The sequence below is a fragment of the Haliaeetus leucocephalus genome, unplaced genomic scaffold, assembly GCF_000737465.1.
Source record: "Haliaeetus leucocephalus isolate CR32 unplaced genomic scaffold, Haliaeetus_leucocephalus-4.0 Scaffold157, whole genome shotgun sequence".
Taxonomy (NCBI): Eukaryota; Metazoa; Chordata; class Aves; order Accipitriformes; family Accipitridae; genus Haliaeetus; species Haliaeetus leucocephalus.
The window spans coordinates 353,364-381,075 of NW_010972593.1; the positions used below are offsets into that span (position 1 = coordinate 353,364).

Sequence of the window (27,712 nt, forward strand, 5' to 3'; positions counted from 1 at the left end):
GGGGGAGCTCCCCCGTAAAGGGGGCGGGGGGGGGGACGGGGACGGGACGCACGAACCCCTCTCTGTTTTGCGAGGGGGTTCCGGGGGTGGCTGCAGCAGCCGCTTAACAAAGCCCCCTCGAGGGGCTGGGGTCGGGGGGCGAGCTGCGGCGGTTCCCCAGCCGAGCAGCACGTTTGTACTCGCCGGTGCAAAAGTGCATAGCGCAGGGAAAGGGGAAAGAGGAAAAAAAAAAAGCAAGACTCCTTAGAAATACCTGCCTCTAGCTCCTCCAGCAAGCGGCTGCAAAGCTTTTATCTGCAAACAATTATTTAAGGAATCCGGGGTGTTGCGCAGGGGCTGCTGTTGTGCTGGGGATGGGTGAAGGTAATGTTGGTTGCTCCCGAAGAGCGTGTGAAGCATTCTTGTGGGGAAGATCATCCGGGGAGAAACATTTCACTGCGGGGAAAGCTCTCTGGCTTTTAGAAACTGAATCCGGAGCTCGTTCCAGTGGGTTTAGGTTAACTTTGATTAAGGTTTGCTTTGTTCTTTATCCCGAGCTTATTATAACCCATCAACATCGTGAATAGCTGCATTAACTGAGTGCCATGGAGAACTTATTTTCACTTGCTTGCTAGAAAATATTTAACGTCCTGCCAAGTTTTGGTGTAACCTGACAGAGCTGTTAGTCAAATGTGCTTAAAGGATCTGTCCAGTCACTGTCCAGTTAACTGTTTAATTGCCAGGTTAAATATTCAATATTCAAATGCCACTTATTAAGTGATTTCAAGAGCCATATCGACAGACTGATGCTTCAGAAAGAGCTGCAGCAATTTAGAACAATGTGAATACATGTGCTTCACATATGGCACTGTAGTGCTGTGCTTATGTTGACAGTTTGAATCTAATCATTTCATACTGGATGCAGATGGTACTCTTTCTCCTTCTGTAACTAGATCAGCTATGTCTTTCTTACCAAGAATTTGCAGGCAAAGTAGTAACTTTTTATTGTTATTTATTATTGTTCTGATGAATTTTCAAACCTGGCAACCATAAGGTTTTGAATCTGCAAGTACCCCATGCAATTTAACTCAAATGCCAGAGAGATCTGAACTTCCTTTGGGGGTAATGGGATCTCCATGGCAATGAGGCCTGCTGAGAGAGAAACATGGGGTTGGAATTTGATAAAAGATGACTTGGGGGCTGTAAAACACTATCATCCTCATCCCAAAGCGATAATTAATCATGAACTAAAGCACCCTGGCTCATGGAACTGCAGAAAGGCATGGGCTGAGAAATTGGGCTTAAAGAGTTGTATGAGGAATCGCCTTCTTTTAAAAAATCCTTTTGGGTAGAAAAAAAAACCAGAAAGGTGTGTCATGAAGAGAATATAAATGTGTTGCTTGCAGCCCAATGCATCAGAGAGCTCAGAGACTGTAATGCTTTTAGTTGACAAGTTCATGGCATGGTGCCATTCAGAACAGAGGAATGGTACAGATTCCATTCAGAAACACAAGGATTGTAGTATATATGGGAGGTCGTCTAGGGTGGCTTCAAAACTGTGTGTGTGCCTGCTACGATAATTCCCTTTTGTTGGGGTTTTTAAACTTGAAGGATATAATTGTTTGAACAAAAAATTGGTAGCAGAACTGAGAATTTGAGCCCAATCTTGTAACTGCAGTTTCTGGGCTGCTTCTATATAAATTGGAAGTTTAGACACGTTATATGTATGTGAGTCTGACATTTAGAAAGTGCTGAGTGTCAACACTGAGAGTCACTTCCTTTTTTTGTATATCAAGTTGAACTATGGAAATGGAGCCATGAAAAATAATTGAGGCAAAAATGTTAGAAGTGTCTAAACTGTTTCAAAAAAAAGCATTATCTACAAAACTCTACCGGAGGTTCAGGTACCTCCTTATTCTTTCATGAACTTGAGCTGTTTTATGATGAGCTAGTTGTATATTTAGTTTGTTTATATATAGTATATAAATAAAATTATTTACTATATTTGCAATAAACATCAATATTACTGTCTGTCTTTAAATACTAAGGATTTGTAAGCCACTTGGGCTCTGTTTGATTCTCTGAGCATTCTGTGTTCGTTTTATGCATGTTAGATACAGGCCTAGACTGCTGGTGGTCACAAATGTGACCCTACAGGGGCAAATATGTTACAGAGTAGTCTGTTCTTTTCCTTTCGTTGTACATAAAGTGGCTTACAAATAAAGATCACACTCTGGTTGCTGTTCTTGACCATCCACTTCCAACTTTGCTTCTCAGGGGCTATTTGATTGCAGCACCTTCTGTTTTCCGATCTGGTGTTGAAGAAGCTATAAGCGTAACCATCTTTAACTCTGTCAAGGAGACAACAGTCCAGATTCAGTTAGTAGTCAAAGGAGAAACTGTGTCACGAGGCCATGGAACAGTTTTGGGTAAGTTCCTGTAATTCTGAACTTGAGAACTAGTTTATAAGTTGAAGTGCTGCGGGAGCACATCGATATCTCTTAGAGAATTGCTTTAGGTGATAACAGAACGGGAACCAAAGTAATATTTAATTCATTGACTACTGCTAAATGTTCTCAGCTGATTGTGCTCATGTGGTTTTGATGTATGTGATCTCAAACATCCAAGGCTGATAATTTTGGAACACCAAGACATACAGAGACCCTAGATAATTGATATTCAAGAGTTTGAGTGAATATCTTTCCTTTTGAAACCTGAATGTTTGACACTGGAGACTGTATAGGGATTAAGATAAGCTGACTTTAAAGAAAAATAAAAGATCTACATCATCATTTTCTACCCTTATTTTAAAATGAGTGCTGGAAATGCAATCTCCCCATCTTCAGGACTGAGTATTGCTGAGAGAGGTGGGAATATTTGTGCAGTTGGATAAGTCTTTAAAATCCAAGACAGATACCTCTCTGTCCTGTGTGTAAAGAAAAAAATGTTTTGAATATGTCCCACTTAATACTGAATGAATTTACATTAGTGAAAATGAAGTCCAGTAGTGCTGTTCTACCACTGCTAGTAGTGGTGTAAGCTGTAATGTAGACAAGGCTCAGGCAATCAGGCTCTTTAACCATCATGTTTTAACCCTTCTGTGTGTAAAAACTGGGAGTTGTATAAAAGCCATTTCCTTTCTTGGAACAGATTGTCTCTGGTTTTATCCTCCCCTTGTCGTCTTTGAAATTGGCTGACAATTGCTAAGTAATTCAAAGGGAGTGATGCTTACACATGTGGACAACATATGCTAAAGAGAAATCTTAGGTATGGCTGTATCCAGCAATCAAAATAGATTCTATGAGTGTTTGTTTTGAGAATTAGTCAAGTCCCAAAAGAGGCCAGGTCCTTTTTACAGCAAAATACTTCTGTAAGCATAGGATGCCCTGTGCTGAAACTTCAGCCTTGGTGGTACTTTCTAACCACAGAGCACTTTGCAGTTTACCTTGTAAATAAATGTGGACTATGTTTATTTTAGAGAACTCTACTGGTCCGACTTGCTCACTCTGCAGATTGTTTTACACAATGCAGGAAAATTACTTCAGGTGAAATCGTAATTGCAGTTAGCAGCTCTATGACATGGGGAGTCCTTTCACTCAACTGCAAATGTCTAAAACATTAGTACCTTAGCTTGAGAAGAATAACTCTCTCTCTCTCTCTCTCTCATATTTTAGATAAAGGAACAATTAAACTGAAGGTGAGTGTCAATTATTTTAAGATGGTTTTGGTGAAAACATGAGGGACTTGCCTTCAGCCACATCAGGCATTGCTCTCTGAACAGCTGCAGCACAAATACAGGTTACATTCTGGTACACACACTAAGGAGGAAGCAACCTTCTCAAGAGGGAGAGTGGAGAGTGAAAAGAACAAAGCTTAATCCATCACAGCTCATCTGTCAGGCCCTTACACCACTGAAGAAAATCAATGGCTGAAGCTGTGGGTCATTACTCAACATAAAGTTCTATGTTGTGATTATTTTATAAGAATGGTAGTACATATTGCTATGTAACTGTTGTGGAGCATTGGACAGACCACAGAAATCCATAGAAATGGCAGATTATTGAACATTGTGTCTCTGCTGGTTATTCTGGTACTACTATGTTGTTTAAAAAGCATAGGCTTTCACCAGTTTTGTCTACATTTTAGCCTTTGACATTAGAAATATTTTTGCCATCAGCATAGTCTGTAAAACGAAGCTTACCCGTACTAACAGATGGAGGGAATGAGAACAACTTTTTATTTCCAATGAGGGTTTGTAGTGGAGTGAAATAATGATGAATTTAAATGCCATTCTGGAAGAGAGTTCTAGTAGCCAATAAAAAGAGACTACATATTCTTACCTTAGTAAATCACATTTTTTAAAGCAATATCTGGCTTTATTTGAATCCCTAGGATACTGGAGATCTGGGGTGCAGTGAAAGGTAGTCATTCTTACAGCAGAAAGACATCCTGTGAAAGATCTTCCCTGCTTTGCGCCTTGTGTGAGTTATCCTTCCTCATGCCAAGGAGTGAGCTAAATGCTACTGGTTCAGAGTTCGCTGTTCATTGAAAGAAGTAATTCAGTTTATGCTGTATGTAGGACTAAGTGATACCATACAGAGAAAAATGAAGCCATTTTCATGGCTTCTGTGAGATTATTTGGCTTTGCTTCCATACCTTTGTCTCCATCCCTCTTCCTAGATCTTTGAAAAGTGGGGTGTAAATTCAAAGCAATATGAGTTTTCAGTCTTGTTGTTGATTAAGTGCCATCAAAACATTTGGAACTGGAAGAGGTGTATTATCTATGATGTTTGGTGATTTGCAGTGGAAGATTATTACTTCAAATGTAGGCAAAATGGAGCCGGACTGAAGAACAAGTCTTAAGTGTCGGATCTCTTAATTTAGTCAGGACTTGCTTTGGAGCCGTCATCTCTGATGGGAGGCAAAGGGGCCAAGTGGAACAAATCATATAAATATTAAATTGTGATGCACTTCTGGAATAGCAGTAGCTAGTACCATGCAGAGCTGTAGGCTCTGGATAGTATGCTAGATTAACCACTGTAGCTTATGAACCTGGGGAAAAAAACCTCCATATTGCATCGCTAGCTCTTGACTGAAGCTGGTCATGTCTGAATGAGTCTTTTCTATGCAGTGCCATAAGAAAAATGGTCTGTTTTCTTTGCAGTGGATCCAGGTATTTGGGCACAGTTCTATTGTATTACTGTGGCACAGCATAGGTGCCTTCACTGCAACTACTGCATCATCTACATTATCATTGGCCTATAAGTAAATTGAAGCCTTTGATTTACAGAAGTCTAACTAGCTTGGTGATGGTCTGTCATGACCAATTGGATCTTCTCTGCCTTGGTGGCATACCTCAGAGTTTTCTTTGCCTTCTCTTTAATTACTATATAGCTGATGTTGATACTGCTCTGTCCTGCCAGTAGTTAAACTGTGTCTGGGAATTAGATTCTAGAAAGGGTTTGATACTTCCCTGCCCCCACCCTTTACTGTGCTAATACACAAATACATAAGTATCTACTCCTTTCATTTCAAGAAGGTATAATATAGACCTATGTAACGGGAAACATCAGCAATTACACCAAACGCTATAGATTTCTTTATCCAAAGACTATAATTCAAAGCTGAATAAAAATTGCAGTGTCATTGCAGATTTCTGTTTTATTTTTTTTTTCACTCTCAAAATATGACACATTATCACAATATTTCTGCATGATCAAATTTTTTTGCTTTGTAATTTTTAATCCACCATCATTTTAGAAGTCTTATTTCTCTGAGCAACTAGTTGAAAATGTGCAAGCATGCGTGTTTTGGTTTTGGGTGATTTTGTGTGGTGGTTTTTTTTATTTATTTCTCTGTCAATAGAGCTGTGTCTTCCATAACATTGTTGATTTTCCCATGTAACACACCTTCTTTAGTGGAAGCTGCACATGTAGATCAAATATCACTTTACTTGAGTGATAAAGAAAGGGTAGAAGAGAATTTCCTGCTGTGTTTTTTAGCATGACTTTGCATCCTTTGAAGTTTATACACTGTAAAAGATCTAGTATGTTCTTCATTTTCTTTTTATTACTAACACATAGTTACACTGAAATGCAGCAGGTGGCTGCTCTTTGCTCACTTCACTGTCAATTATATTCCCCAGAAAACTCAAAGGCTTTTCTGTGTCTTCCTCACCTCATGGTCTGTTTTCTAGGTGCCTTCAGGACTTCGTGGACAAGCACATCTAAAAGTCTGGGGCAACCGACATCTGGCAGAGGAAGGCTACATTTTTCACAACTATACCACAGTAACCATTGATAGCAAAGGATCATCAGTGTTCATCCAGACTGATAAACCTGTCTATAAACCTAAGCAGAAAGGTAAAGTGACCTTGCCAGATGCTAGGCTGCTTTCAAGCAAAACTTTTTTTCAAGGGTAGATTCTAGGATGAGATCTTCTGTTCAGTGTCAGCTGTGATGACTAATAGATTTCCTCTTTTCCTTTTTTTAGTGTTGATAAACCTCTTTATGGTGACTTCTGACTTGAGGCCAGTCAATGACAGGGTAAAGAAAACTGTTTTCTTTCACACTGTAAAATATGATGGAATACTTGGCAACCTGTATTTTATTCTAATGTACATTTATGCAGAAATATAATTTGATTTTTTTTTAACCTATTTAGGCATATCTTGTCATTGCTTGTTGTTATTTACAATTTAGTTTTTTTCATTTGGTCACGTTACTGTTGAAGGAGAATACACACTTTGGTAGTGCTAGTAAATACAATGTAACTATGCCAAAGCAGTCACAAGAATTTTTCAGACTTGCACTCTGTTTAGGTAATGCACAGATATGCAAAGTATTACTTTTCCAGTTAGATGTGTGGATGAAATGTATGTTTCTCAGGCTACTCTTACCAAGGAAGAGATGTTTAAACTTTGTCACTTTGTGCATCATACCATGCTTACTCAGCAGTTCATCACAAGAAGCAGAAAAAGTAGCTTTGTTTCATAAAGCCTTTTATTCTTTTGTTTTTTCTTTCAGATTGAAGCTTATGTGGTGGTGAGTATCTGTCTGCCAATCATCTAGCATGTATCCTGTAGAGGCACAAGATTCTTGTAGCCTTAAGAGGAACAAGTCACACATCTGTACCTTTTCAAGTTCATTATGGCCATTCCCAACTGTAACCTATGCAATTATCTCTGTCCCTGTGTCTTTAACTGATCTTTGTGTCTTGCTTTTTTGTTATCACCAACAAATATACTTGTGTTCTACTTCAGTTTCAGAAATCCATTCCCATTTTTCAGCCTGAGAAGAATTGGCTAGATTCACTGGGGTTTATAAATGTAACAGTCCCACTCAATTTCTCCCTTCTTTTCAATGCAGACACACTCCTATCCTTCATCTGGCTGGGCTGATATAGCAGGGCCAATCTCATCTCTGCACCCAAACATTATGATAGTGGACAATAGAAATTCATGGCAAGGAAAGGGTGCTCCTGTCTTCTTCCTTATGAGGTGAATGAGAGGTTCCTTCTGTGTCTAGTCTTTTTTTTTTCCTTTTTTTTTTAACCATGTGTTTTCTTTAGCTGTCAGCAAGCAGAAGAATTCACCCTCTTCTCTTGTTTGCATTCAGTCACAGATTTAATGCTGACAAAACCAGCGGGATTAATTTCATCTGACTTAGTCATCTAAAAATTGTCTTGCTAGTTGTACAGCTCGCCTTATGAATAGAAAGAAAGTGTCTTCAGAGGCCAGTTCATCCCATCCAAAATAGGTGTCTTAAGATAGGTGGAAGATCTGCTGCTTGACAGTGTTTGCTTGTGTGCATTGGTTACAGAAGCAGTGTCCTTAAATGAATACTGAATTTTAGAAAGCAAATACTCCCTGGTAAAGTATCTTCAGAAAAATTTTGACAGATGTTAGTTACATTTGAGCTGTTAGTGAATTGTATGTATTACAAAATGAAGTTCTTTGTTACAAACTGAGTTAAATGTATTAGTGATATTCATTTTCACTGTGATGTTTCTCATTCCTAAACCACTATGCAGGATCCTCGGGGGTCTCGTATGATAGAGTGGAGCAATTTGAAGCCATTTTGTTGTGGTAAGTTTCAGATTATCTTTTCTCAGTGTATTCTTATTTGCCTTTGCTTCTGCTTGTACTGAGTTGTGTTCAATAAGCCTTGACAAGGGCTGATGAGTGACACAGAGTTCACAGTATGTTGTTTACTTTTTCAGGTATTGTAAATATGACTTTTCCTTTGTCTGATCAGCCAGTATTTGGTGAATGGCTCATCTTTGCTGAAATGCAGGGGCACACATACAACAAATCCTTTGAAGTTCAGAAATATGGTGAGTTGTATCCAAATCAACTTTGGCTATAACCCAAGTGCATTTGGAAGAACAAAACATTATGAAATTTTTCACTTGAGATGAAACACCTGAGAAATAATGCATTTAAAATGTCATGAGGAAAAATTCTTCAGAGGCTATGTACTTCAGGGACATAGACACTTGCAACTCAACCAAGCCCTTTGTTTCTGTCCTCCACACTTCATAAAGTAAAGGACCTGAAATGGAGTGTCATACTGCATGGTCTATTCATGTAACAAAGATTTAATTTTGTTTTGAAAAAACTCTTTAAGATGCTTTTAGTCTGTCAGTGCTTTCCTTCCTTTCCCAGAGCCCTCCTTGGAATTCTGAATTCTTTTTTTGCTACCCTCCTTTTCAGTCTCAAAATCCCTCTGTTTGATGAAAGGTGGGCATCCTTACAGACCCAGAAAACCATCTATGACATCTGACCTGATCACACAAGCATTTATAGACACTGACAACTGCTAATATCTCAGCTCTGTTCCTGACACATTGTGGAGGAGTCAGTGGCGAGTTGTCCTCTTTACCATGTATGTAAGAGAAAAAGTTTCAGCTCAAATCCTGGAACACAGATCCCTCTGAAAAGAAGTAAAAATCTAAGGGTGTTTTGCTAGGGTCATCTTGCCAGGATGGTCTTGGTTTGCTACTTTTGTTGATTCATTCTCTGCTGAGTGTTGTCCTGTCTAACATTAGCTACACTGCCCTCATCCGACCATAAGCAGTGATCTTGTCAGAGCTGTGTACGCTTTTGCTATAACCTGGACAATAAGATCTCCTTGACAAGATTCTATTATATTTGTTTTCATTGTAGTATTACCAAAGTTTGAGTTGCTGATTGACCCCCCTCGCTACATTCGTGACCTTTCACTCTGTGAAAAAGGAACTGTCCATGCCAGGTAGGAACACGTCCCAAATAAAGTTTTATTGCAGTCACTGGAGCTTGCGTCTCATCTGCTGCAGAATTTTCCAGATGATTTCTGGTCATCATCAGAAACTTTCCTATGTAACAGCCTTCATAAAACATGTTAACAATAACAAGCTGGAAAACCTTCTGTGATATTTTCTTCTGTTTTCTAGATGTGCAGATCACATGGCACTAGCCTTGATATCATCAGGAAAACAGAGAACAGCTGGAAGTTATTCATTATCTTCTTTCCATTTCAGATACACATTTGGAAAACCAGTGACAGGAAAGTTAATTGTCAATATGACTATAAATGGCGTAGGGTACTATAGGCATGAAGTAGGACACCCTGTCCTCAAGACCATGCAGGTGAGGGAGACCATTGAGTCACCTGCGATAAAATGCCTGATCTGTACTCTTTGACGTTAATACCCCAGCTCTATTTTACATTACTGATGGGAGATCAGAAAATAAATGAATAAATGTAATAATTGGGTCCAGCATAATAAAAATATTACATACTTTTACATGATATGTTTATGATTTGGGGGGATGAGAATGTGTTGGCATAGTATTAATCTGGTTTTAGAGCATATGGGACTGAGGGAGAACAGAAGAATGAAGGACTCTGACAGTCCAGACTATGGATAGGGGAGGAAAATGAAACTTGCTTTCTTTCCTCCTTCCTTCACCCACTCCCCAATTAATTGCCTCCACTCCACATCCTTTAAAAAATACTGCTGCAAACTCCTATCAAGTGCCTACACTTTAGCTTTGGCTTCTAGACCCTTTTTCAGTGCAAATGCAAACTTATGTTTCCATTCCCCAACACACTTCATAGATTGATGGCTCTGCTGTTTTCGATGTGTGTGTGAAAGACATGATGCCAGCTGATGTTCCAGAACATTTTCGAGGCACAGTCAATATCTGGGCCACAGTGATCAGCTCTGATGGGAGCAAGCAAGTTACATTTGATGACTCAACACCTGTTCAGAAACAGCTGATTGATATCAAATACTCCAAGGATACCAGAAAACAGTTCAAACCTGGACTCCCCTACAAAGGAAAGGTAAGATTAAAAGTACAGACACTGACATGTGGCTGATATAAGGTTATACTGACTTGATCTCAGCATGTTACACCACGTTCTAGTGTGTTTTTCCTACCTGCTGTTTCTGTCACTGACTGGAACTGCCTATAATGTGAACCCTGTTGTTCTATAAATGAAACACTGTGTAGGTAGAAGTCACTTACCCTGATGGAAGTCCAGCTGACAGAGTCACTATCCGAATTAAAGCTGAACTCACACCAAAGGACAACGTTTATACAAGTGAACTGGTATCAAGAAATGGCCTTGTGGAGTTTGAAATCCCCTCCATCCCTACAGCTGCCCAATATGTCTGGCTGGAGGTGGGTGAAAGCTCTTTATAGGATTAGCGGGCTTTAATATAACTAATCTTGTCAAACCTGCACTTTATAAATCAGCGCTACAAACAGGAAATCAGTGCCTTTTAGCTTCAACTTCTTGATTTAAATGCAGCAAACACTTACTTTGTTTCTTGCTGCCAATAGAACTGATGTTGATAACCATCATGAGAAGATGCTTCTCCAAATACAGCTTAACACAGTGGTAAGGGTCCAATATTTGGACAGTACTGTTGCTATGTAAAGATGACAAGAGATGAACAGCTGGAAAGTAGAAAATGCTAGATGGTGATACAGTGTAAGAAGAGAGTACAAATCAGGCTTTCTATGCATGCATAACATTCAGATGTAACTTTTGTTAAGACCAAAGTGACAGCGATTGATGGGAAACCGTCTGGGGATCAATATCTGCCAAACTACTTGTCCATCAGTAGCTGGTACTCGCCCAGCAAGTGTCACATCCAGCTCCAGGCACCAGATAAACCTTTCCAGGTATGTTGGCTTCATATTCCATCATGGCAACAACTGCATTTCTTGGCTTAAAGTACTTTGTTCTAATTAAATATTTCTAGCCATTTCTGTTTCTCTGATCCTGGACTGTTATTGTTTCCACTACAAAGGTTGAAGTACCTGCAATTCAGCCATCAAATAGTTGTTCAGTGTTGGCTGCACGCAGTTCTAAGTGAAGTACCTTTGATGCTTTGCACAGCATCTCATTCTCCTTTGTGTTGTGAGGATGGGGAGAGAGAGTGGATATAGGCAGTGACAACAATTTTCATTCTGTGCAACTCCAGTAACACTCACATATGAATTGTTTGGTGAAAATTACATGCTTTAATTAAAGTCAACAGATGTTGAAAGATTGGAAGTGATGTTAGTGGGAGTAGCTTAATTATTAAAGATCCAAATTAGGGCTATGTAGTCTCACTAGAACTTCCAGTTTAAATCTCAGATGGGTCTGTTTAGTCTTCCATTTAATAAACTATGACCATAGTCATAGTTTTCTTTTGTAGTTTTTGTAGGAGCCTCTCTAAAAATGTAGTCCTTCCATATAAAAGTTGTCATGATCTCTCTCCTAAAGGAAAGATATGATTTAACCACAATTCCTGTTGCATATTGTTTTACTGAGTTGTTTAGGGTTTGTTCTCTACCCAGGAAGATGCTCTGAGGGTCTGCATATTGCTTGGAGGGGGGGGGGGGGAGAAAAAAAAAAGTGGGTTTTGGCAATATACACACTTAGATTTCTATTATCAGCAGATCCGTCAGGTTGGTTTCAGACTCTTTGTATCCAAATAAGACCATTTTTTTAATCACTGCATTTCATGGAAGTTTAATGGCTAATTAATCTTTTACAAGTTTCCTGAGGTATGGAAAGGGGATTATACACTGCTAATCTGAACACATTGTTCTTATTATAACCTGATTAGAACTAATTCTTCTGTGGGAAAGCTAGGAGTTGGATGACCAGCTGATGTGGGAACTGTTTCCCTGCTTTGCCAGCTCTTACTGGGTGTTCCAATTAGCTACATTCATTTTTTAATGAATTGTTTCATCATTTGCACTGGGGAATTCTTAATACTTCAAATATTTAATGTCACGAGGCACTTCTTGGACTCTGTGGCATTCTCACTGTATTTAACCATTAGCAGCTCCTTGTATTCAAGGCCTTGCCATTTTAGTTTGTACCGTATGTCCATTCTGGAAAGATAACACTGTTAGAGCTGAAGAAAGAGGTTTTTCAAAAGATTTCATTGGGATTTAACATTGCTATTCAGCCTTAACAGTCTTAGTTGGGCATTGCTATGCTTTAAATTGCAGGAGGATCAGGAGTGGAAGTTGCTGAAGAAATCCTACTTAACACAACTGTTAGCTGCTCCTCATATCCCAGAAGCAAGAAGTTTGTGCTCCTAGGAAAGTTGGCTGCTCCACAGAGGGTTTATTACTCAGCCAGACATGACCCAGTCCTAATCCCATGACTGAGCAGTGATGTCTGTTCTGTTGAGATTGGCGGGTTTGGGGGGATTTTGTCTCCAGGGTATTCAGTACTTAGTGAGTACCTCTGGGTGTAGGACTTCAGTGCACAAAAAGTGCAGGAGGTCAGTGTGCTGCTCTGAAGCCTATTGCAGGCATGAGATGAGTTTACCGAGAAAAAAGAAGCTCTCTTCTCATTTATTTGTGTGTTTGACAGCTCCTTGAGTGCCAGACTTGCAAATTAATATCAAGACTTGTGTAATTTGAAAGCATTTTCCCTTAGATCTATTCCCAGTAATTTCATGCCACGTTGATTATGTTTGAATTAGTATTTGCCATATGAAAGTAATCACCATGTATAATCTCAATTAACTGCAAAGACTATCAGACATACATCTCTTCCCACCCCCAACCCATCTCTTTCTTTTTTGGACTGGACTACTGAAGGGGTGTCTAAAATTCAACCAATTCTGACAGCTGCTCTGTGCCAAAAGGCTTAACTTTCAGGATTCCAGAGATTCCTTTATTGTTTCATTAATGCATACAACGCCCCAGCCCATTCTCCTGTTAGATTTGCAGGGAGTGAAGAGCTGAACACAGGGCCCTTTTTATTGTGAAGAAAGTCCATGAAACATTGCTAATGTAATATACTTTTCAATGCATACATTTCTTAGGAGGGGGTTCACATCTCTTGTGGACTGAAACCCAAATAGATTTCTGTGCTTTATAAATAAAAAGCATGCATTGTAACAGACCAGATCTTTTGCTTTTCTGTCTCTGGGTGCAGGTAGGAGAGGAGGCTTGGATTGCAGTGAAGTCTACATGTCCTTGCAACTTCACTCTACATTATGAAGTGGCATCGCGAGGCAACATTGTCCTTTCAGGACTGCAGCCCAGTAACGTCACCCAGCAGAGGAGCAAAAGAGCCACCTTTCCCTTTGAGAAGAACATTGATATCACACGCTTCCCAGGAACAGGTAGCTAGTATCATAAATGCAAATTCGCCCCTATTTTCAGGGAAAAACAACCTTTCCACAAACTGAAGTATCCTCTTTTTTTAATTTGATGCTCCTTAAAGGGCATAGAATAATTTTGTGCAAGAAAAATAGTTATATCCATTGCACACATAGTCATGTAGAAAAAAGATAAATTTCTTCAAGAGGGATAACTCTTGGAGAATTTTCTCTAGTCTTTCTGTTGTCTTTCTCTGTTAAGAAAACTCTAGTCTTTCTTAATATGCTAGGCTTTGGATCAGCTGAGTGGTAGGGAAGTGTATGATGGGGCTGGGGCAATTTACTAAGCTGGCTGAGCTTAAACTAGGAAGATGACGTTAGATGAACTGACAGCATGGATCAGGCTAAAGGAGAAGATCATGCAGTTAGCATGGGGAAGGGAAATGGAGTGTGGACTCCTAGTTTGTACAAGGAATAACAGAAAGATATGAATCTGATGAATTCAGGGAGCAGGCGGATAAAGAATGGTATACTTGGGAAGTTGCATACAACAGCTGTCAAAGAAAAGTCCGTCTATCCCAGTAACATGTCTGCAATAGTAGCCAGTTCCAGAGAATTAGGGAAAAAGTAAAACTTCCCTTCATGTACCCATCCAGCTTCTGGTGATCAACGGTTTAAGAATTCATAATAACTTTCTGCACTGAAGGTTGGTTCTAAGGTGGTGTATTTACAGGTTGCCCAGAGACATCTTGATTGCTCTATCATTGGAAGTGTTCAAGGTCAGGTTGGATGGGGCTTTGAGCAACCTGATCTAGTGCAAGATGTCCCTGCCCCCCCAGCAGGAGGGTTGGAACTTAGATGATCCTTAAAGGTCCCTTCTAACCCAAACCATTCTATGATTCTATTTAACTGTTGCTGGTGAAATGATACTCTATAAACTGCACAATCCTTTTTCAAACTCATTTATACTTTTTCTCTCTGCAGCAATAGATACCCTTTCTTTGTTTATTTTAAATGACTTGATAACTTAATTGTATATTTCCTTGATTTTATGGCAGGAAAAACACTGGGTAGTCATTCTCTATTCACCTTCTCTATACTGCTTATTATGTTATGGGTGCTAATTGCCTATCAGCTTTCATAAAGAAAAGAAAAAGGAAAGGAAAAGTTTCTGAGTTCAAGAAGAACACGTGCAACAGGAACAAGGGAGGGATGCAACTCCTGGATGCAGAGTTCTGTGCCTCGCAGCATTTGGATGGGGCAGGAAGAAAGTGATTTTGATAAATAAAACTGTCCTTTCTACAATTTATTTCTTAGCACCTACCAGTATCCCTGCAGCAGAGGTCGAAGTCTGCATGACATTCCTCCGTTTCTCAGTAGTTCACAACATGGCTCCCTTGGGCCGTCTTCTGGTGTATTACGTCAGGGAGAATGGAGAAGGGGTCACGGACAGCCTGCAGTTCACTGTGAAGTCCTCCTTTGAAAATCAGGTATTGGCAATGTAGCTAGTGGAGAGGAAGGAGCCATGTGTTGTTACTCTTTGTAGTTTTGTCTGTTGATTATAAGTCAAGATAATGGGATTTAATGTTAAATTCCTAGGTTGCAGTGGCGCTCTCAGCAAATGAGACCAGACCTGGTGATGTTGTGAATATCAAGGTCAGAGCTGCAAAATCAAGCTGTGTTTGCATTGCCACTGTGGATAAGAGTGTCTACTTGCTGAAGACAGGTTTTCAGCTGACAGCCAGCCAGGTAAAAGGAAGCTTAAGCCACTGGTGTCTTTTTCTTAATACTGCTATCTGCACTTTACCTTTAGTAAGTAACCTTTAAACCTAAGGACAGCAGTCTCTTCCCTTTCCCTGCAGGTTTTTCAAGAGCTTGCAGAGTATGATGTGTCTGATGCTTTTGGAGCTCCGAAGGAAGAAGGGCACTTCTGGTGGCCAGGCATGTCCTCACGTAGACGCCGTAGATCTTCTGTCTTTCCCTGGCACTGGGACATCACCAAGGATGCTCGCTTCGCGTTTACAGTAGGAAGAATCAGCCTCACTTCTCTATGGAGTGTCTTTTTTACTTTCATGTTTGCAGAATTATTTTCAGCTCCATAGGCCATTATTTTTTTTCACATCAGAGCTGTTTCTCTAGGGGGTTAGGCTGAAAAGTAATTTCTGAGAACGGAGAGTACACTGTTCCAGCAAACGTATTGGAGAAATGTGCTTTGATTTTGGCCAATCTTGAGATCCTGTTGGGTGAAGGAATTCATGCAGGTGCTCCGGAGAATCAGACAGGGGACCAGAAAGTTTCTCCAGTCACGGGCGAGCTTGCAGGTCTCTTCTGCAGTTACTTTGACAGGGAAGGAAGGTGGAACATGAGTCTTTGCTTTTATAGCCTTTTAGACTATCCTTTGGAAATCCTTTAAACTTCTTTCCTGCCCCAGTTCTGCCAGCTTCTGTGGCCATCTGTGTGAAAGATCAGTAATGGTTTTTTTGTATCCTTGATCAGGTTACTACTTACATGCCATACATTTAAGTAATTATGTTTGTTTGATGTCCTTAAATAGTTAAACTTGACCAGGTTTTAAAGATTTTTTTCCTTTGAAATGTGCTCTGTATTTGCATCAACTTTCAATCTGGGCATTTAAAATGAGTTAGGGTTTTTGGTTGGTTTTTGTTGTTGTTTTTTTTACATGTACTCATGCAATAATTCATTTCTTCATTGCTTTGGATACTAACAATGCAGTCCTTTAAAACCAGTTTGGTCATCTGTAGGTTTTAAAAGACATGCTACTGTGTTTCCATTAGCTTCTTGCTTTCCTTTTGATTAAAATTATTGTTACCTGATCTATGTGAAAAGTTTTGCTTGTTAGCCTCTTTCTTCCCTTCCTACAGTTGCACAGTAAAGTCCATCCACCCTTTCAGACCCTGCTGACATCCTCCCTCTTTGCCTTCCACACCACTGTGGCACGTAATCTCTATTCCCTGATTGCCCGAAGCTGTAAGGAGATGCCACGTGAAAGGCTGTGATATACATGCTTTATATTCTTTACATAGGCTTCTACTACTTGCTGCTCTTAACGGGCCTAGAGAACCAGTGTCACAGCTCTAATGTTTTATGTTCTTTCCATTTTTAATCCACATAACTGCTAATAATAATGAACCTTGCTTCCTTCAGATCCTCTGTCTCATCATTCTTTGTCCTTTCTGCAATTTTAGCTAAATTGTTCTATTGTGTTGTCTTAAACACCACAGGCTTCCATGTATTCCCCCAATGCCTCAATCTCTTAATTGTAAACTCTCAATCCTCGTTACTGTCCACTGCTGCAGGAGTCGCTGCTGCTTCTCACCCTGTGATCTGTTGGGGTTTTTATTGTGATGCTTTTTTTTCTTACTGAGAGGCATAAACTGTTGGGAAAAGGTACATATGTTAATAACTGGTATGTATGCATTACTGTATACCTGATCTATAATAACTGGATGTATATGTAAAGAGAACAAAGCTCATATTCCCTTTGGTGTCTGGGAACTGCTGTCTCTTATGAATAAGTGCATTTAGGGGACAGAGCTGGCAGACAGTTTTCTTATGAATTCTGTATTTTTACTGTGAAGCTGTGTGGACAGTTTCCATTTTGCTTGGCATTCCTGGTAGTGCAGAATTGGTGATGTCTGATGTGAGAACTGCCTGCTAACTGCAGCAGAACACACTGGAAACTTTTAGGAAGGGTAAAAAGCTGTAATGTAATATTCTAGGGGAAAAATATGTGTAATAATTTTTCACCTGTAGCTGCCTGGCAGTTACACATGCCCAGTAGTGTCAGATATTGGTTTAAATGCATTTTCCAAGCAAACAAGAGCTTTCTCATAAAATCCCTGCCTATAAAGTGCCTATATATTTTCACATTAACAGTCATTTTTATATAAAGTTTTAAAAAATCCTCAAGTTTCAATTGAAATTTACTCTATAAATGTTGGAATAGGGTTGGGGAATTGTGTTCAGAAAACTTGTTATTGGTACATGTTTAATTTTTATTTTTTTTTCCCCCCTTGCTGGTTTGTGTTTTGTGGTCTTCGTTTTTATTGTCTAGGAAACTGGCTTGGTTGTAATGACTGATATAGTCAGCTTAAACCACAGACAGAATGGAGGCATGTACACAGATGAGGCTGTCCCAGCTTTTCAGCCGCATACTGGGACGTTGGTGGCTACAATGCATTCTAAAATAGCACCAAGGTAACATTTTTGTTGTAATGCATATTGTCTATGATAGCTTTAGCTATTTTTTTCTACATTCTCAGTTGCTTTCCACTTCCATGCCTCCAGGAAATTGCTTGGTTTAGACAAGGTGGTTGTGGGGAAACTCTCTTCCGTTGTCTTGATAGACATAAAAATTATAACTGACACTACTTTGTTAAATTAATTCTGGAAAAATGCAAAGTAATATTCTTCAAAATGATCATTCAAAACTGTTTGCATATCTTAGTTTTCTGTGAATTAGTTGCTGCTTCTCAATATTTGCAAACCAGCCCTTGTTTTGCAGAGTTGCTCATTGCTCATTATTTTGACCATTCAGCTGGTGGTCAAAATAAATAAAATGAGGGACTGCATGAGGAAAAAGTCATGAAGTATTATGACTAATGCTGCAACTGAGGATGTGCCTTCCCTTTGTGTTCTGAACCACCTGGTGGCCTCTCTTAGCGGAGTAAGTTTTGGAGGTTAGTGTAAGAAAAATATAATGAAGCATCACAGGTGTAGAAAAATGGACTAAATTATGAAAATATTAGAGATCAAGACAATTCCAAGAGAAGAAATGGAGGGGAATATAAATTAGTGATTGTAGTAACTGCCATTAGTAAGGCTATATCATAATATCATGGGAAGTCACATGCTCTATATGGTCTCTTTGATTTTGTTTGGTGAAAGAATTTGGATAATAAAACCTTTATTTTTTTTAACATTCTATTATTTACGCCAGTTTTTAAGATTATCTTATTTATACTATTTTTTTTAGACTCTTATTCATGTCTCCAGACTGTTTGATGTGTGTGTGCACGATGGGATCATTTGGAAAGACCGTGTAATTTGTGTTATGGATGATACACTCATTCATTTTTTAATGATTCTATACTAGCTAGGGGTTCGGTTGGTCATGTGAGCTGCATTCAGGTGATAACACTGATTTATCAGTTACTGTTAAAAACGTTTTATTAAAAGAATTCATTGCCAAGGACTTGTTTCTTGTTCCAGCAGAGCAGAGAAAAGAAAAAGAACCTTCTTTCCTGAAACGTGGATTTGGCATTGCCTCAATGTCAGGTATTGACAGGGAATTCCCTTAATTATATCCAGAGGGTTGTATCCTCTTCAACTACAGAAAACAAAGGTCTTTAAAACCTACTGGAGTTACATTGACATTCTCTGATGTTTTTTGTTGTTGTTGCTTTTCTTCATTACTGCTTTAATCAATAATCTTTCTTTGTAACGTTTCATCTGGTCTTGAAGTGTATTCACTTACTTCAGCTTGTAGTGTGTCAGTTGTGACTACCTTGCAACCCATGTGTAGTTCACCGTGGTGTCACAAACAGAGGAGTATCTTCAGGGAAGAAAAGGAGCAATGGTTTGGTTCAACACACTTCTAGGTTTTGCTCACTTCTGGAAAGGGTGTATCCACAAGTTATTGAAGAGCAAGTGAGGATATAGGTTTGCAGATATAGGTTTGCAGCTACTGTGAGGAACTACTTGTTGCATAAGCTTGCCTCACAATAAATGAAAGTCAGACTGCTCTTGCAAAAAAAGAGACTGTAAGATATAAAGTGATGATGCACTTCTAGCTCTGTGCTAAAATCTTCATATGAACCACAATTCTATGTACCACTTAAAAGAGCAAAGGGGAATGGGAAATCTTGCTAGAGTTCACAGTCAAGAGGCAAGATCAGCCCCTCAGAAATGCCAGTTTCCATTTACAGTGGGAGATGAGTTGGGTCTGGACCCTAGGGTAATCCAGAAATGTCAACTTCAGCGAGTGCTAGTGCTTTTCTTCCTTTCCACCCCTATTCTAGCACCAATTCCTGCATATGCTTTAGTGGGAAAATGATTCCAGGGTAATATGTGTGAGGAGATGGAGGCACAATAGCTGCTTCTGTAAATGCTGGTATAGCCTAACCATGCACTGGTGAGTATTCTGTATTGATTGCTTTTTAAATTGCACAGGCCTCTTCTTTCTCTTTCATCTGACACAAGAGCATCTCCCCCAAACCTTAATTTACTGCCCAATAAATCATGGTTTCCACCTGGTACAACTGGAACTGAAAAAAATGAATAAACAGATAACTAATCTTTCCCAGAAACAGCACATCTAGGATAATTTGAAGCAATTATTAAAAGGCTTCTCCAGGTTTGCTAGTAAACTTCATTCTCAATAAATGATTATAAATTAAATTTGACAGGAACTTGCAGCAAGTGTATTCAAATCTGTTCAATTGAGCATGAAATATGCTTTGTAGAAATACACAAAGAATTCCAGAAGTGCCCGTTTGGGCCTCAGCAAGCTGGGGCAGTTAATTATAGGTGGGAGAGTGTGGAGTAAAAAGTTGCAGATTGCATTTTCTCCACTTCATTTCATTAGAAACAACTAAGTTGACCATTCCTTGATTTCCACTCTCTTGAACAGGAAGAATTTTATTTTTTTTCTTCTACCAGTTATAATTATAATATACAGTCCTCAAAAAAGAAACAAAAGCCTAATGTCAACTTCCCAAACCAATTCTAAAAATTCCTAAAGCCTGGCTGGAGGGTCTAATGGCTGGAAATGTGTGTGTACTTTGGACCCCCGCCCAGAAGAGTAAGTGCCCTCATGTGTGAAAATAATGTTAATGCTGGTTATGGGCTGAAATCCCAGTGGAAAGAACATCAGCTGCAACAAATTGTCCGGTTAAACAGACTGGAATACTGCCAGTTCTGGAGCTAGGACACCCTTCTGCTTACTCTTCAGGGCTGAAGTTTATTGCAGGTACCAGCTACCTAACTCCAATTAGGATGAAGACCCAAATATTAAGAAACTAGTGTGCTTAAAAGAAGTTAAAATAACTTGGTGCTGTCAAGTCAAGTGCATTTCCCAGGCTCACCACTCTGTAGTTTGAGCTGGGGAACCACATTCATCTTGGAGACTGACTGAACCTAGCATGCCTATTCAAAGGCATAGTGATCTCTAGTTTTTTGTCAAACTATTTATTTTAATCCTTTTCCTACTGTGATATAAATACACAGACCAGTACATGATATGCTGCCTGGTTACCGACAGTTACCATAGTTTAGGCTCATTGAAAATTACAAACAGTTGATTTAGACGATGAAAGTAAAGATACTTCATTGGTGCCGAAAGTGTGAATAACCTTCAGCTGAAAAGCGGTGAAAGCCCAATTCTTCCGTTTGTCCTGGATGTGAATCAGGCGGTATTGCAGTGTTGAAAGACAGTGTGTTATGCTGTAGACTCACAGAGCTTATTCTGAAGATCTTGCTTTCTCGTTTTCCATGCCAACTAAGATGCACGTTGCTCTCAAAAGATTACAGAGCTAGCAGCATGTGTATCAAGCTCTGGGGAATAAATAAGAACTTGAGAGAAAACAACCTTAGGGTGTACTCATAACTGCACCAATCATCCTGCCAGTTGAGCCATGAAATAGCTTTTGTTCTTGCTTTAGAGGAAATGTTTTCTGTTCCAGGCAAGGCCAAAGCTTCTTTGCAGGAGGGAAATAGCAAAGTCTGCAGAACAAAATTGAATTTCTATTATTATAAAGCATGGAAGAGGATACCAGCTTTATGATATCCTGTTGTGGTATGCGCAGTAAAGCTAAATACTCAGAATAGAAATTTGATTTTTAATAATTAGTTTCAATCCTCGTTGGAAGAAAATTATGTTTTTGGAAATATTTCTGAGTCAGGCATTCCAAAAACCAACCAAAGAAAATGTTTCTGAATCAAAATACTCTCCCCTGGACAAGCAGTTGCTGAACTCGGTGTCTGGAAAATTTCTCATTTGCCCTTATGTTCAAGCAGAGTCTGCAATGTGGCAATGTATACAAGGACAATGGGTTCCAACAAAAATTACTTTTATTTTGCTAGCTGTTAAATTATTTATCCAGGACTTCGGTCTAGGATTCTTTCTTTTCTTTTCTTCTTCTTTTTTTTTTTTTTTTGGACTTAGTGCAGACATTTGCCTCTAAGAAAAGTGACTCTATAAAGCTTTTAATCCAGTAAGTATTTGTATGTTAGGCTGTATTTTGCAGAAGCAACTACTTGCAGTTCTGCCCCTTATAAATGTGCATAGGTCTCAAAAAAACTGATAGAAAACATTGAACCTTTTATAAGCTGTTGTTCAAAGCAGACACTGATGCTATCTTGTAAGTTTGGATCTGGAGGGAATTCCCCAAAATGTTTGGGTCTGTGTGCTTTAGCTTCATTCAAAAGCATTTCATTAATCTGATCAACTGGTGTTATTCCCTGTTCTCTTTGGTAGTAATATAACGGGAGAAGCACAGCTGCATGTGGAAGTGCCAGACTCCATCACTACCTGGATAACCGAAGCTGTGGGTCTGTCTGAAGAGAAGGGTTTGGGCATTGCCAGTCAAACAGAACTGAAGACATTTAAACCTTTCTTCATTGATTTCACCTTGCCATACCATGTCATCCGGGGAGAACAGACCAAAATCCCACTGACTGTCTACAATTACTTAGTCGTCTGTGTAGAGGTAACAGCCCTCTTTATTCCTGTAACTAAATTCTGTTTTATCATCAGAATTTCCTAAGTGATCTACAACTTACAGTAGATAAGGTATAGGGATAATGTAGTGATAAGCTCAGCATAAATGCTGTGAATAAGATAAAAATATTGCTTTTCAATATGAAAAAATGTCATTGCTTTACTTACTTTTAGCTTGAAACAACTGTAGTAATCTGAAGTGTCTTGGAACGCTTCAGAAATACAAATATTGAAAAATGTAGGGAAGACAATTAGGAAGCTTATGCTGAACCACAGAGAGGAAGTTCTGTCATAATCAGAAAGCTGCTGAAAGTAGTTTGTTTTGAAAGAATGTGGTAGTGTTTTTTTGTGGGTTTTTTTTTTTTCCAAGAATTCCTGTCTCCCTGGATATTTTCTTCTCAAACTCATTATCTGTCTAGCTCCAGTAGTATCATTCTGAACTACCTGGAGAATTGCTGAGCTGAAAGTAATGCTGTCAGTCAAATATATTACTAGAAGGTTTGAAGAGTGAATAATCTGTGCGTAGTATGATTTTATTAAGCATTTTGTGCTTTTCAGATTTTGCACATATGCCAGTTGGGTTTGCAACTGAAATTTGCAATAAATGGCATTCAAAAATTTTCACAGGTCCATGTGAAGATTTCTGTTCCAAAAGGCATAAAGTTTGTTGGGCATCCTGGGAAACACCATCTGACAAGAAAGAAGTGCGTTGCCCCTGGGGAAGCTAAACCCACCTCTATCGTTTTGTCCTTCAATGAGCTTGGACTGAGCAACATCACTGGTAGTATAGAAATAAAAATAGCTTGCTGCTTGAGGGATTTTTACAAGTGTTTCTTTTTATTCCTTTTTCAGAAGAAAATTCTTATTTCCCTAGTACCTCAAAGTGGAATCATTCATTCCACTTGCTGCCAACTTAGCTTTTCAACCTCATTTGTTTCTGAGAAACGGATTCTATAGCTATAATGCACTGAAGAGGCTGTATGAACAAACTTCAGGAGATTCCCTGGTTATCAGTTTTCCTGTTGTGTGATATGTGGTCATAAGGTTTGGACCTGTTATATCTCCCCAAAGAGATCAGTGGAAATTTTTAAATAAGAGAATAAGAACAAATTCTGTACAACTCTCAAGCAAATAATCACAGTAACTGTGCAACCCTGGAAACTAGGAAAGAGTTTCTTTTTTGCCCCATGACCATCCAAATATTGTCTAGTTTTAGATGTGACTGTTCAATACAGAATGAAGGTAATATGAGAGAGCTGTAATTACAAAACATTTGAGGTATTGTTAATCAAGTGTATCTAACTAGTTTAGATCTTCACTTGAACTCCTGAAGATCTTCCTATCTCAAAATCTCTGCTTATTTTCCCTTCTGTTTCTTAGCAAAAGCTTTTGCTTATGGTGGAACTAATTGCTGTCAGGATGAGATGCAGACCTTAAAGAATGGCAAGCACTCAGAGGACAATTATATGGACAAAAGGACCCCAGTGGGAGTGGATTATGTTCGCAGTAGTGTTATTATTGAGGTAAGAAAATATGAATTAGTAATAATTTGGAAAAAAAAATTATAAATGCATGGGCAAATCATGAAAGCTTTTAGGTAGTTAATCAAATGTGATTAGGTTTATAAGAAACTTCAGGTTGATTTATGGTATGTTTACATGATTGGAAATAATCAATTTTAGTGGTATGTGTACAGAAAGAGCCCATTTGATTCTGAGTTTGTGCTGGTGAATCTTCAGTGCTGTTCAGAAGAAAAAGGGATAGAAATTTTATTAGATAAGCTTGTTCTGTTAATCTAAGAAATATGCAGTGATGTGAGATTTGCTAGTAGTGGTTAGCATACCTCTAGCTAACAGAATACAGTGTAATAACTTTTCAATAAAGGATATAAAACACTGTAAGCAGCAGAATATTATTTCTGTATTTTGTAAGTAAAATTGAATAGCTGTTACTGCTAGTCCAAGCACTGTATTTTTATGTATGAATTTCTGTCTTTATATAGCCAGAGGGACTGTCCAGAGAATACACCTATAGTGTGTTCTTCTGCCCAAATGGTAAGTTTATGATTTGAATGAGATATTAAGTTTGTTTGATTTAGTTATAGTAGAAACATGTGGCTTCATCTCATGGAAAAAAAAAAATTAAAAATCTTTGTTTCCATTTCTCTATGATTGATGAGTTATGGTGTGTAGGAGGAACATTTGAATAAAGAGTCTTTCTTACCTGGCTGGCTAATTATGAATTTGCTTTAACTGCCCAAGTGATTTCTGGAAATGGCAATTAAATTCCTTTACTTTATGAAACAGTTTAAGTATTCAGCACTGTGGACAGTAACTGTGACTGTACTGTATTTTCAGTTGATGTTTTAAAATTCAGTTCTGGAATCAGTATGTCCATCCTGCCTGAGATTTGGATAGCTCAAAGTTGGCTCCAGTAGCTAAACAGAGATGCTTTTGACCACTACATCAGAACTGAAAAATCACTTACAGATTTCATAAGAAATCCAGCTAAGCAGTTTGAATTGAAGGATCTTCTATATTGGAAGGAGATATAAATAGGAGATGGGAAGAAAAATCCACATGTACTTTTATAGTTTGTTTAAGAGAAGCTGGAAAAAACATGTACTTAGGAAAGGTCTGTTTGTTTAAATTTTAGCCGTTAGCTATGGGTTATTTTTGAAGTATGTGAGCTAAGCTCTAATTCTTACAATATTCCATTATTTTTCTGACTAGAGAAAATACACATTTCTACACCTAACAAATATGAGTACCAATACATGCAGAAACCTGCCCAGATGACACACTTTGACATTGCTGTGAAAGCACACAATGATGCTCACCTGGCCTTGTCCTCTGGTCCACATGACATGGCAGAGATGACCGAGATTGTTATTGGTGGACATCAAAATACTAAAACTTGGATTTCCATAAGCAAAATGGGTGAGCCAGTGACCAGCAGAGACACAGCTGGTATCCTCTCCTGGGATGAATTCCGCAGCTTCTGGATCAGCTGGAAAAATGGAATTATCCAGGTAGTGAGTTTATCTATGTAACGGTCTGGAAGTCTCTTGCTCTCTTAAATAGAGTTTGAGCACACATATGGCAGATTTTCATTAAGCTTGTTGTAGAAGGTGAAAGCTTTGTTCCTGTTGCTTTTTCTATATTAGGTCTTGAGCAGGCTGTTTTAATCAGAACATATCTGCTTGCCACATTATGTTCTCAGGACCTCAGTCTTTGATGTTTTTAGTGCTAAGTGTGATGAAAGCCTTGGATGTCAAGTCTGTGGAATTCTTATTAAGCTTCCTTGGATTGTTTTGTGGGTGGGAAAGAGAAATGTACTGGTCCATCTACAGTGTTCTCTGATACACACATAAGTTACTAGATCCAAGGACACATGGCAGACTGACTTCATATATGTGGGTTCTTGGAACTGCATGGTTTTTTGTTCCTTTCAGGTTGGCCATGGTACTCGGGTGCTAAATGAGTCTATTATTGTGGAGTGGACAGTCCCCAAACAGCTTGAGGTGAAGTACATTGGCTTTTCCACAGGCTGGGGGTCAATGGGAGAGTTTAAAATTTGGAGAAAAGAAGAGACTGATGAAAATCACAATGAAGCATTTACTCTTGGAGTTCCCCACAACATAATTCCAGGATCAGAAAGAGCTACGGCTTCAATAATAGGTATCAATTATGAGGAAGTATCACTAGGCACCAGTTATCAAATATGAAGAGATACTGCAGCTGTTACTTGTGACCAGTATTTGAGTAATACACACCAGATAAGGTGGTTATAGGCAGTTACAAAGGTATATACTGCTTAATTCTGGGGCAAATAATTTTTTTTCTTTTGTCACTTGTTTGAACCCTGTTTGAGTTGACAGTGACTTAAAGTTGATACCGTCTGAGGGCTTTGCAGAGGCACTGTCTGTTAGAATTCATGGTATTAATTTCATAATCATCTTGATCACAAATTGTGCTGTTCTAAACTAGTAATCTAAATTGGGGAGTTATGGCTAACCAAACTCTGAAATGTGAAACTCCTTTATTCCAGCACGAGCTTGAAGGGCTAAGACTTAACATTTGAAGGACTTCCAACTTATGATACAGTTTATTTAAGCTGACTATGTGTAGCTAGTAGAAATTAGTGTAGTCAGATGGGTTTTAATCATAAGACATCAAAAGGAAGTAAAGCGTAATTCCTTAATGCTGAACATATTGCCTCTTTTTCAAACAGGAGATGTGATGGGTCCTACATTGAATAACTTGGACAATCTTTTGCGATTACCATTTGGATGTGGGGAGCAGAACATGATCCACTTTGCTCCTAATGTTTTTGTCCTGAAATATCTGCAGAAAACCAAACAACTTAGTCATGAGGTGGAGAGTGAAGCTACTGATTACCTTGTTCAAGGTAACTCATTACACTTACAATTTATAGAAGGAGAAAAGGCTTGTAAGTTGGAAGAAAGTTTTACTAGTATCACATTGTCGTTTCTAATCAAGAGTATCCCAAGCGATGAGGAGTCATCATTTCTTGTAGGATAATCTCATAGATTAACAGATTTTGATGGCAAGAAGTTTTCCCTTTATATGTAGCCTGTTTCCCTTCAAGAACTCGTAGTTTAGATGCTTACTGATCTATATTTTTTTATCTTTTTTTTTCTTAGGCAGCTTATTTCTATGTTTAAACATTTCAGAAAGTCAAGGAAAAATAAATTTAGTAAAAATCTGTATGTTTAGGTGTTTTGCCTTAATCATAAACTGTCTTTCCAGTCCTTTAGTCACTACATGGCTCTTCTGATCTTTCTCTTTAACAGCATTTTCTTAGTAACAGTATACCCAAAATCAAAAGTTAGTATCCAAAGTAGTTAACTTAGAGACATATAATGAAGGCTTTTATCTATCCTTTCAGTGTCCTGTCCTATCTCACTAAACAGCTCAAAGCAATCTATCTTTTTATGTGCTGTTTTTCTCAGCATTTGTTTGGGAAGAGCCACGTGCAAAATAGTTTTATAACTAAATACAATTCTCAGGACAAGTAAGAATTCAGAGATCATTAAAAACAAGAGTGGCCCAAAGGGACAAAGCTGTCTGGTGTATGAATCAGACAATAGTCATGTCATGAAATCAGAGGTGACAGGATTAGGTGGTTCTTCTCTGAAAATATAAATATAAAATGTAATATGTAATATATTTCTTGTATTCAGCAGCAAAAGCCCAGTGCTGCTTCCTTTGCCTGGCTACAGTCATTTCACTTGTATTTTTTTGTGCTTGCTGATAGCAGTAAGACAAAGAGAGTTTTTTAATAGTTTGGGTCAGTGTTTCTTTTGCAATATCATTTGCTTTTTGTTTCTTTTTATGAATCTGCAAACCTTCCAGGTTTTTG

General features: G+C 38.6%; 1 protein-coding gene across 1 annotated transcript in view; it reads left to right on the forward strand.

Moving 5' to 3' along the window:
* The window catches only part of CPAMD8 (C3 and PZP-like, alpha-2-macroglobulin domain containing 8), a 65,537-nt gene that overhangs the window by 10,627 nt on the left and 27,198 nt on the right, over nucleotides 1–27,712 (forward strand). Inside the window, exons 3-27 of the mRNA XM_010562191.1 lie at nucleotides 2,257–2,408; nucleotides 3,654–3,676; nucleotides 6,176–6,341; nucleotides 6,472–6,524; nucleotides 7,005–7,022; nucleotides 8,011–8,065; nucleotides 8,200–8,313; nucleotides 9,146–9,230; nucleotides 9,499–9,607; nucleotides 10,080–10,307; nucleotides 10,478–10,648; nucleotides 11,027–11,155; nucleotides 13,422–13,611; nucleotides 14,905–15,077; nucleotides 15,187–15,336; nucleotides 15,450–15,611; nucleotides 17,663–17,805; nucleotides 18,823–18,885; nucleotides 22,085–22,316; nucleotides 22,955–23,108; nucleotides 23,708–23,850; nucleotides 24,330–24,381; nucleotides 25,060–25,358; nucleotides 25,782–26,007; nucleotides 26,561–26,737. Coding sequence (XP_010560493.1) covers nucleotides 2,257–2,408; nucleotides 3,654–3,676; nucleotides 6,176–6,341; nucleotides 6,472–6,524; nucleotides 7,005–7,022; nucleotides 8,011–8,065; nucleotides 8,200–8,313; nucleotides 9,146–9,230; nucleotides 9,499–9,607; nucleotides 10,080–10,307; nucleotides 10,478–10,648; nucleotides 11,027–11,155; nucleotides 13,422–13,611; nucleotides 14,905–15,077; nucleotides 15,187–15,336; nucleotides 15,450–15,611; nucleotides 17,663–17,805; nucleotides 18,823–18,885; nucleotides 22,085–22,316; nucleotides 22,955–23,108; nucleotides 23,708–23,850; nucleotides 24,330–24,381; nucleotides 25,060–25,358; nucleotides 25,782–26,007; nucleotides 26,561–26,737 — 3,467 coding nt within the window. The remainder of the gene's footprint in view (nucleotides 1–2,256; nucleotides 2,409–3,653; nucleotides 3,677–6,175; nucleotides 6,342–6,471; nucleotides 6,525–7,004; nucleotides 7,023–8,010; nucleotides 8,066–8,199; nucleotides 8,314–9,145; nucleotides 9,231–9,498; nucleotides 9,608–10,079; nucleotides 10,308–10,477; nucleotides 10,649–11,026; nucleotides 11,156–13,421; nucleotides 13,612–14,904; nucleotides 15,078–15,186; nucleotides 15,337–15,449; nucleotides 15,612–17,662; nucleotides 17,806–18,822; nucleotides 18,886–22,084; nucleotides 22,317–22,954; nucleotides 23,109–23,707; nucleotides 23,851–24,329; nucleotides 24,382–25,059; nucleotides 25,359–25,781; nucleotides 26,008–26,560; nucleotides 26,738–27,712) is intronic.